Below are 9,646 nucleotides of genomic sequence, written 5' to 3' on the forward strand. Positions count from 1 at the left end.
TGAAAAATATAAAAATTAATGCTGGGATAAACAAACAAGACGATTAGAAACAGTAGTGGCTACTCGCAACGTAATGGCAATGAATGCTACAGTAGTCTAATCGATAGTCAGATATATCCAAGAGATAAATCGACACTGGTAACCATCCAATTGCTCCGTACACTGAAGAAGAGCTGGAGACCCTAATTATATTCACCGCCGGCCAGACAGGATAGCACAATAATTTCCCAGGCAGAGGCAGCTATTGTGTTGTTTTTCTTTCGGTCCTTCTGCTTGCAGCTTTAGTTTGTGTTTAGATGCAATCAATTAGACAACACCGATGGTTAGCATGGCGGATCTGCATTGGTTGCCCATACTTTGTCCCAATGAAGGAAAATTCACCCTTGCAATTTGACGCGTAAAGCCTCCTTGGACACGGTTGGTACGCGTTTGCGAATTTTTCGTCCTTATTTTTTGTTGCATTATTTTTTTGTTCGAGACGTGTATCGAGAAGAGCTCCACCGCTGCAGGTGAAAAATGGAGATTTACCAATTGTCTATTAATATCGATTTACACATACAGAAATACGACGGCAACAGGATAAAATACACACATAAATAAGATACAGCTTGTTCCAAAAAACCTGACTGAAATGCAGTAACTGTAGAGTGAGTCTCTTTCAGTACCAGGTACCGGCTACGCTTGATGGTGAATATTCGCTATCTTATCTGCATCGTGTCAATGGCTGGCTAACGCAATTTCGCCTCTCCCCCTTTTTCATTTGGCGTTCTGCCCTCAAACTACTGGAGCCAATTGGGTGATGCAAGTGTTGTAGCCCAGTACAGTCATAATATATTACTGGGCAACTTCTGCAGGCAGGCTGCTTCGGTACTCTGCAGACAGAGCAACCACTATATCGTTGGGAGGTCGTCTATTGCTGTGAGAATGCTTGCGTTTCATTCTCTGATTGATCTCTGGGACAGCTCCAGACATCGACAAGGTTTGGAAACAAGAAAAGCCAAGAAAGTTCTTCTACCGTTGTCACTAAGCAGTAGTGCATCATATTTCGCAACCGTATGAATGTGCAATCTTGCAGAAGCAATGTGAAATTTACGGATAACTGTCGTACCATGTCTAACTTTGGGAGTTACAGATGAATCAAGGCATTTTCTCAGTTTTAGGTAGTCGTAATATCGTTCGAGACTCCGGTTGCTTCCAGAAGCAATTAGGAGTTACGGTCCCCACTTTACCTCTTTGTGGATCTAAAATACTTTCATTAACATGATTTGAAACCTGTTAGTACTTCACTTTTTGATCCGTTCTTGATGAGTCTACTTTGCAAGATTCTTGATCCCATTCAATCAATGTGATCTGAATTCACTCCGTAGACTTATCAAGTGCTATAGTTACATGTGAACAACCTAGGTTGCTATTCCATACAGGCGAATGTGTCTAGGAGCATAGAAACGTCTAGGCTGTTTCAGCTTCTGGCATTTTCTACCGCTGTATTCGTTTGTTATGCAAGATTGGATGCAAGGGTCGCTAGCCATTGTGAGGCCGTATGTCCCTGGAATGGACTTATTCCACAGGCATGTATGGGGTCATGTGCACGTGATTCTAATTGGAAGTGAAGCTTACTAGAGATGGTCAATTCGTCAAAGCAGGACCCGAGGCATCTAGAGCTATGACATATGATTTGATTCCCCTACTGAAGTATGCCTGTCGGAGCCTTCCGCATTATATTTTTCAGTATTCTCTTGAGGTGATCCAGTCAAGAACACCATCCAAACCTTCACCTGTCTTCCCGCTAACAAGCTGAACATCCCATTTATCAGTCTGAGGAATCTGCGCTTTCAAGTCCAATGTCTTCTCCACTGTGTTTTTGATAGACCCCAACAGACTTCTGTCTGCCACCAGATCAATCTTGTTAATGAGCACTATTAAGTATACGCCTTCTAGCCGATCTTGTAGAATCACCTTCTCTCTCAATTCTTCGTAGGACTCTTTCAACCTTTCTAAACTCAAAGTGTCCACTACCCATAGAACTACATTTGTTTTCTCGAAGTAATTACCCCAGAAACTTCGTATTGTCGTCTGCCCTCCTATATCCCACACATTGAGTGTGACACCGTTATGAGTGAATGTATTGATCTGGAACCCCATAGTCGGCGATATGGTGCTGGTATCCTCTCCTAGGATATTCTTGATTATAGTAGTCTTGCCCGAGTTGTCTAGACCTAGAGTGAGGACTCTGATCTCGTTGTCTTTGATCTTCTGTTTCTTGATGATAGTAAGAAGTCCCATTGCAGTTCTTGTAAGACGAATATATCTAAATTGCGTAACTATATATACATGTAAAAGATTTGAAAAGTAAATCTAAATCCATTTGGATACCGACGTTGACTGGAATTTTCAAGTCCTCTATTTGCTATGGCTCGTAAGTGAACCTCGAGTATATGTCTGTCTTAGTTGATCAAAGCAAAAATTCAATTGTAGACACTACTCTATAACCAATTGCTTTCTCCTATTGTAGATGTTATCTCTCCAAAAGCCACTCCAGTCTATCTAGCTTTATAGCAGTCAAGAGAGTAAGATCAAATATCCAAGAATACAAACCCAATCTTTCTATTTTGGTTTCGCACTGTATAATTTTGATTTCTAAATCTTATCATATACAAAATCTCGATTCCAAATCTCAAATTGCAGCCCTTTCCATCGCAAATTCGTTTCCTTTTTTTATTCGTTTTCTTCCAAACACACCGATAACTAATATCTATTCCAGAACTTGTAGCAGTATGTATACGCATCAATGAAATCTCGTAAACTGTCTGCTTCTGCTAAAAGGCAGAGCTCTCTTTTCGAATTCACCAGACCGCGTCGTACTGAGTCAATTGATTTGACCCAAGATGAGAATACTAGTGTAAATACGAATGTTGCTCCCAGCAACAGAGCAAATTTCGGAACTGCTGGTGATTCAGTTATAGAGTCTAATATGCATTTGAATTTGGATACCAAAATTGAAACCAAAATTGGGTCAAATATCGATCCTACGGAATCCGATTCGGGGTCTATAATAGAAACATCTGTGTCTTCCTTCACTAGTACAGTAAAAGTTTCTTCTTCAGAAAAGTACGAAACACTCCTGTTTGGAGACTTCATTGAAGATACAGTCAAATGTCCAATTTGCAATTACAATATCACGTACTATGCCATTGATGACAGAACTAGACACGTCGATTTGTGTCTTCAGAGATTAAGTCTTGAAAGCAATCCATCAAAGACTCAAGAATCATTGCCTAAAAGACGTAAGAAAGCAGAGCCGGCCATATTGAAAGAGAAACTCCGTTATGTGAACGATATTACTTCTGGGGATGTATCTTCAAATGTAGAAGTGGAGCGAAAACCAGCCACCGAAAGTATAGAGATCTTGGATGCAACTGTAGCAACTCCCAAAGTAAAACAAATAAAGCCTCCTACAAAGATCATTAACTCGAAGCAGAGGAATCCAATACCGACACTCAAAACATTGTCTTTTCCAGTAGACTCTTGCAGCAGCTACGAAGTGTCAGTCGATGCATTTTGTTACGCTCCACATGCTACCATAGACCAGTATTTCTTGACGCATTTTCATTCGGATCACTACGGTGGGATATCCAAGAAGTGGAGTTACGAAAGAGTATTTAAAGAAGACACAGACTTCGACAATGATTCCAAGTATAGAAGAATCATCTATTGCACCAAGATCACTGGTGTCTTATTGACGCGTTGTTTCAGCGTGGATCCTCGTTTCATAAAGCATTTGGAAATGGAGACAAGGTACATAATAAAATCGTTCGTAGACATGACTCAAGGTACATCATATCTTCAAGATGGTGGATTCCCATCACAGAAGTGCGACCCTGGTCTATATGTAACTCCTATAACTGCCAACCATTGTCCTGGATCGGCCATTTTTCTCTTTGAGTCCTACGGAGTAGATGGAAGCTATCGAACAATACTTCATTGTGGAGATTTTCGTGTCAATGAAAGCATCTTGAAGCATCCCTTATTGTACAGATTCAATATTGAAAATGAGAACTCGATACCGTTAGACAAGGTCTACTTAGATACAACCTACATGGCTCCAGAATACAACTTTCCTAAACAAGAATTGGTTTGTGAGACTATCGGCGAGTTATTCTACGATCTCATCTACCAAGAAAACGTCGACGAAACACTATCCTCGAATTCCTTGTTCTCTAATTGGTTTGGTGTATTTACACAATCCAGGATCACTGACTTCTGGAAGACTGGCTCTTCACAGTCTATGAGCAAGAAGAAGAAATTTTTGATCCTTGTTGGGACGTATCTTATTGGAAAGGAACGCCTTGCAATAGCCATTCTGAAGCGATTGAACTGTCCCATTTATGTTCTGACGATAAGCAGTAGAAGAGATAAAATCGAAATCGTAAGGTCCTACGAAGACGAATATCTTAATTCTGTACTAATAGAAGATGACTTGGCATTGCAAAGTAAAGCTGAATGTGTAGTTCATTTGGTGCCCATGAAAATTGTTTCGTCGGCTACCGAATTATCAAACTACTTCAATTACAACAAATACTATGAGCACTTTGAACGATGTGTAGGATTACGTCCTACGGGTTGGAGCTTTGTTCCTGGAAGTCGGGGAATTGATGCTTCAGTGGCTGATGAAGAGCTCGAAGGAGAGTTAACAATAGACAACATCAATCCAGATTCAAACCACCTTTCACAACTACTTAGCTTGATGACTTTAAAACCTCAGTACTCATACATGAGAGATATTTTGCCCCAAGCTCCATTACCCAGAGCTGTACGCAAACAAAAAGCTGCACCTGATAAATCGTTGTATAGAATCTATTCTTTGCCGTACAGTGAACATTCTTCGTTTCGAGAATTGGCATACTTTTCAATTTTCTTCAACATAAAGCAAATTATCCCCACGGTTAACGTCCATAACTCAGAGTCGATTCGTCTCATGAAGGGCATAATAGACACCTGGGAGCAGGCCCGAGAACTCAAACTAAACGGAAATGCTGGAGTAAAAAATGCCGGCATTGAAGATAATTTAGTAAAACTATTTGGCAAACTTAGTCTTGAACAGTTTTAACCTAGTATTTAACGGAACACATGAACAATTTTGTCTACAGTCGAAATGGTACAGTTTTACTATGGGTGCATACATATATATGTTTATCAGTGTATATGTTTATCAATGTATATATATGATATGTGTTATGAATTGAATAGATGCAATTATAATTGAAACGGTCTGTGTATCTGTATCTGTTGCACCTGCCCAACAAGTCCTGCTAATGCTACGCAATAGCTCTCTAATTACTATTACAATTGTTGCTGTTCCTAAGCCTTAGGTTGCTCGTTTGCTTTTGGCTTTTCCTTCTTTGAGTCTTCCTTCTTCGGCTCTCCTTTCTTCAACTCTTCCTTCTTAGGCTCTTCCTTCTTAAGATCTTCCTTCTTGGGCTCTTCCTTCTTGGGCTCTTCCTTCTTGGGTTCTTCCTTCTTTGGTTCTTCCTTCTTTGGTTCTTCCTTCTTTGGTTCTTCCTTCTTTGGTTGCTCCTTCTTTGGTTGCTGCTTTGCTACGGGCTGTTCCTTTGCTTCAGCTTGACCTTTGGCCTTAGCATTTTCTTTCTCTTTAGCTAGCGCTATCTCTCTGGCTTTAGCTTCATCGGCAGCCTTTGCTTTGGCCTGCTTTTCCCTAGCTTCCACATCAGGCTTGTCCGTCTTCGAGAAGTGCTGACTTAAGATCTTCGAACAAGAAGTCAAAGTCTCGCAGTCAGACCACTGCACTACAAAATCACCTGGAAAATAGTGAAATTTGTCTACTATTTTATCAAGGTTGACGGCACGAGAATGGGCTGAAGCAATTGTTCTAGCTGGAATAATTGTCGTCTTACTCAACATAAACGGATGCCATTGAAGAATGTGCGTTAATGCAGAATCGGGTCCATACCCAAAGTTAGGATAGGTCAAATACAATGGGTCTCCCCAAGTTTCCAACATGGCCCTACCTATATGGTCGTTCTTGACCAAAAACGAATTAGATTCTATTTTAGAGTCAGACTGAGTTATAATCAATTTGATGGAGTCAGCTCTGGCGTTCTTATACGTTTTAATTGTGCCATCAGGAGGTATTATAGGTATCTCCCTTTGCATAATCGGATTCAAGGCATCGTTTTCCAAGATGTACTCCTGGATGTTGATGGTCAAATCCATGATTAATCCATCCTGGTCTAGATACCAGAACCACTTCGCATGCGGGAAAGCGTGCATTGCGGCTCTGGTAGCATACAAACGAACCCATTTGGCCCTTTCTTTGATCTGCAAATAACTAAGCGAGTTCAAGATAGGTAAGAATTCCTGGTACCAGCGTACATAGATACCATAATTATGTTGGTGAGCATAATTGACTCGGTTTTGCACGATCTTGGTCAAATCGTCTACTGAGTACTTCTCGAAGTCTACTGCAGTAACAATGACGACTTCGGGGTACCCCTTGAGAGAGCTTGGTCTATAAACTATTTTGTCCTGGTTCTTGAAGTAGTTTTTGGCCTTGGCCTGGTCGGAGACAGCGTTCTCTTCGTCTTCCTTCTGCTTCTGGATGATGGGGTTGGGGTCGTCAAACATATTTAGCGAACGAATCACTGTCTTTTCTACCTCTGGAAAATTGTGGTCTCTCACACGTGATTCTTTGATGAGCTGGTGAACCGTCATCTGCTTCAACAAAGGGGCATGCTCGATATTGGGGTACAAGTATCGCGAGCTTGACGGGATCTCTTGTTTGGTGGTAAGGGGATGAGGTGGTGGGTAGGAGTGGTCTTCCTGCGACAAGAAGATACCAGAAACAGCCAGGAACGGATTGAAAAAGAGCCAAATCACTACAACTATAATAGTTAGCACCGTCAAGTTTCGACGATGGAAGGTGTGAATACGGCCAAAGGTGGCTGGAAGTGGTAGAAATGCCTTTGGCTGTTTGCCATATTTACTGGGCTTGAATGTGGCACCTAGCATTGAGTGAAAAATTGTAGATTTCTATGCGATCGGAGTCTTTGCAAATTCAAGAGTGAAAATTGAGATTGTGAAACGAAATCTGTAGAATTTGAGATATTGTAGACGCAAACAAACTCAAACGGGAAAAATGTCGATATTTCTTCGGAATTTCGAATGTATAGCCAATTGAATCCTGTGTGTTTTGTTTATTGCTGTGCCAGATCGGTGTGTGAGTTTATATGAAAAAAGCGGATCTGATACCTACCGAGCTCTATGAAAAGCAAAAAAATGTAAAAACAGCACACGTGACTGCTCCTAACCTGCTCGTATCAACAGCTGAGACAAAAACAACAGACAGCTTGTGTTTTCTCAATACTGCTATAAGAAAGCGGTTGGAAGAAGATGCCACATCGAAATTTCTATCTATAGCACCCACTGGAATTGTCATTATTATCAAGCAATTTTGGCACCGTGCGGGACACTACCTCACGTGACTTTTCAGGTACCGCGCAGAGAAGAATCGAGTAGGTGGAAGAGGACGAGAAGAAACCGAGAGCCAGACAGAGGAACATGAATGTTTACCGGCAAGAAGCTTGGGTATGTAGCAGCTTAACTTATAGGCTCGCTGTAACCACTTTTTGAATACAAATTCTTCTTCCACGGCAATTTCCCTTTCATGTGTTCTATCTGACAGCTTCGTATTTTAGTCCACACGATCCTCGGACCTGCAGGTTGTCCCAAAGATGTACAGTTCAGCCTTATGAGGAGAGCTAGTGAAATGAGCTGAGGATAACTCTGAAATGACAACTCACCCAGATGTTCTGGATGTGTGGCAGACAGTCGTATAGATGTGATTTACAGTAAAGCACTATTAATTTTAAAATTTTGTGTGTGCAGCGTACTCTGCCTGTTTTTATTGTGATCTCTTAAGTCTAGACTGTAACCATATAAATGAATGAAGATCGATATATATATATATTGTGTGTTGTAAATATCTGTTGTATATACAATTGTCATACACAATTGCGTAGTTATACTAGTAAAACAGTTGTCTATGTGCTGGAGGTTGCAGCTTCCTTGTTGATTCTCTCTTCAATCACCTGTAGAGCCACTTGTCTTCTTCTCTCTGCAACCGAGTTGGCTACGCTCTTCTGGGCCTGACTGACCTGCTCTTGTCTCTTTTGTGCTCTCAAGTTACTCTGTTCCACTGACTCGTCGTTAAATGGGGTTACAACTCCCAAAAACACAAACAACTCGTAGCCCTTGTCAAACACTACGGACAAGTATGGTTTGGTTATAGAAGGGAAGAACTCTACTAGCTGGAAGGTATCCGAGGCATCGCCTGTAATCAACGAGGAGTTTGCTGCGTCTGAGCTGGCACTTGTGATGGGCAAAAGCGGATCGACAGCAAACGACTGGAAGAACCGTAAGTATGTGTACGACACAATAAACGAATTCACACTGGGAACAACAGGATACAACGACCTGGTGACCAATGCCGACCACAACACAACAACAACTAGTGCTGTAAAAGGCAAATGCTTGACCCGGAAATTGACCAAACCCTGGAACAAAACAATGTTGTGTTCAGGGATCAACTGCTTGAACACTACCAAGAAGCCAAAGTAGTACGAAATGCCTCCACCCAACGGCTGGTCCATTCCAGCAACATCGCCTCTCGCAATGTTGCTCACGATGGTAACAATCACAGACACAAAGTTGGTGATGGAGCCTACAACCAAAACAAACTTGATGACTTCTTTCCAGCTCCAGTACTTCTCTACATATTTGGTCAGAACGTATAGCACCACTACAGAGATTATAAGGGCTATTATTGAAACCTCTGCAAAAATAGCTGTCACAACCACCCACGGATAGAACAACGTGAACCTAGGCACCAATTGTAAATAGGGCACCTGGATGTTCTGGAAAGAAACAACTCCGTCAGGACTGTTTGTTGGGGTAGGCAGGATAAGCTCTTCACGATACGTGTTGAACTTTATAATGAAAATGAGCCCGGAAATGGCCGCCACGGCTCCGAGCAAGATCCGGGTGGAACGGGGAATATTATGAATACGTATAAGTCCAGCCATTGCTTAAATAGAAGACGAATTGGAGTATCTGAAAAAACTTGGTACAATTAAATTCGTGAATAAATTCAAAGCACAATAAATAAATAAAGATTTGACTGATATCTGCGGCTAGTCGAATCATGTGATATTAATCAGTTGACTGAGAGAAAACCTGTATATTGCCCACAAGGTTTTCAGGTGTCCTATGGGTCAAGGACAACTCGAGTCTTTTTGAACTACAGTGGTTGGTGTCGGTGAAACTTTTGATAATTTCTAAACATCCTTTTGGGTCAGGCTAAAGGGAGATTTATGAAGGCACAGGTTGAAGAAACTAGACGAAATGTACCAAGTTAATTCCATTTTCCGCCTGCATATCTCATTATCTAATGGGTGCAAAATACGAACATTTAATTACTCTGGACCGTATCTGGGTCACTAATCTGTTCCGATTTCGTGAGAGTCCGTCAGAATTCATTCTACTGCTCATCACCAATCACAGCATAAGTTTATATTGTATGCGTGTAGAAAACACAATATCTCTACATTTACTGTGGGAGTTTCTATTAATT

The 9,646-nt window shown here is 41.3% G+C and overlaps 4 protein-coding genes across 4 annotated transcripts; 1 reads left to right on the forward strand and 3 right to left on the reverse strand. All coding sequences in view use genetic code 12, as the record gives it.

Annotated features, from left to right (window-relative positions):
- Positions 1-1,725: 1,725 nt before the first annotated feature.
- PICST_56609 (predicted protein) lies at positions 1,726-2,283 on the reverse strand (the record flags this gene model as incomplete). Its single annotated transcript, XM_001383688.1, has 1 exon — positions 1,726-2,283. One exon carries the CDS (start codon positions 2,281-2,283, stop codon positions 1,726-1,728), a length of 558 nt encoding a protein of 185 aa, XP_001383725.2.
- An 859-nt stretch (positions 2,284-3,142) lies between these two features.
- Positions 3,143-5,026, forward strand: PICST_56782 (predicted protein; the record flags this gene model as incomplete). Its single annotated transcript, XM_001383330.1, has 1 exon — positions 3,143-5,026. A coding segment is annotated over one exon (1,884 nt), but the record flags the coding sequence as incomplete, so codon positions are not given.
- A 148-nt stretch (positions 5,027-5,174) lies between these two features.
- On the reverse strand, positions 5,175-7,385 carry MNN11 (mannosyltransferase complex component). Its single transcript, XM_001383689.1, has one exon. The coding sequence runs from the start codon at positions 7,024-7,026 to the stop codon at positions 5,359-5,361; it is 1,668 nt and encodes a 555-aa protein (XP_001383726.2). The 5' UTR covers positions 7,027-7,385; the 3' UTR covers positions 5,175-5,358.
- Positions 7,386-8,057: 672 nt separating this feature from the next.
- On the reverse strand, positions 8,058-9,098 carry PICST_43715 (predicted protein; the record flags this gene model as incomplete). The annotated part of the gene is made up of 1 exon (XM_001383690.1): positions 8,058-9,098. One exon carries the CDS (start codon positions 9,096-9,098, stop codon positions 8,058-8,060), a length of 1,041 nt encoding a protein of 346 aa, XP_001383727.2.
- Between the last annotated feature and the right edge of the window lie 548 nt (positions 9,099-9,646).

The sequence above is a fragment of the Scheffersomyces stipitis genome, chromosome 3, assembly GCF_000209165.1.
Source record: "Scheffersomyces stipitis CBS 6054 chromosome 3, complete sequence".
Classification (NCBI taxonomy): Eukaryota; Fungi; Ascomycota; class Pichiomycetes; order Serinales; family Debaryomycetaceae; genus Scheffersomyces; species Scheffersomyces stipitis.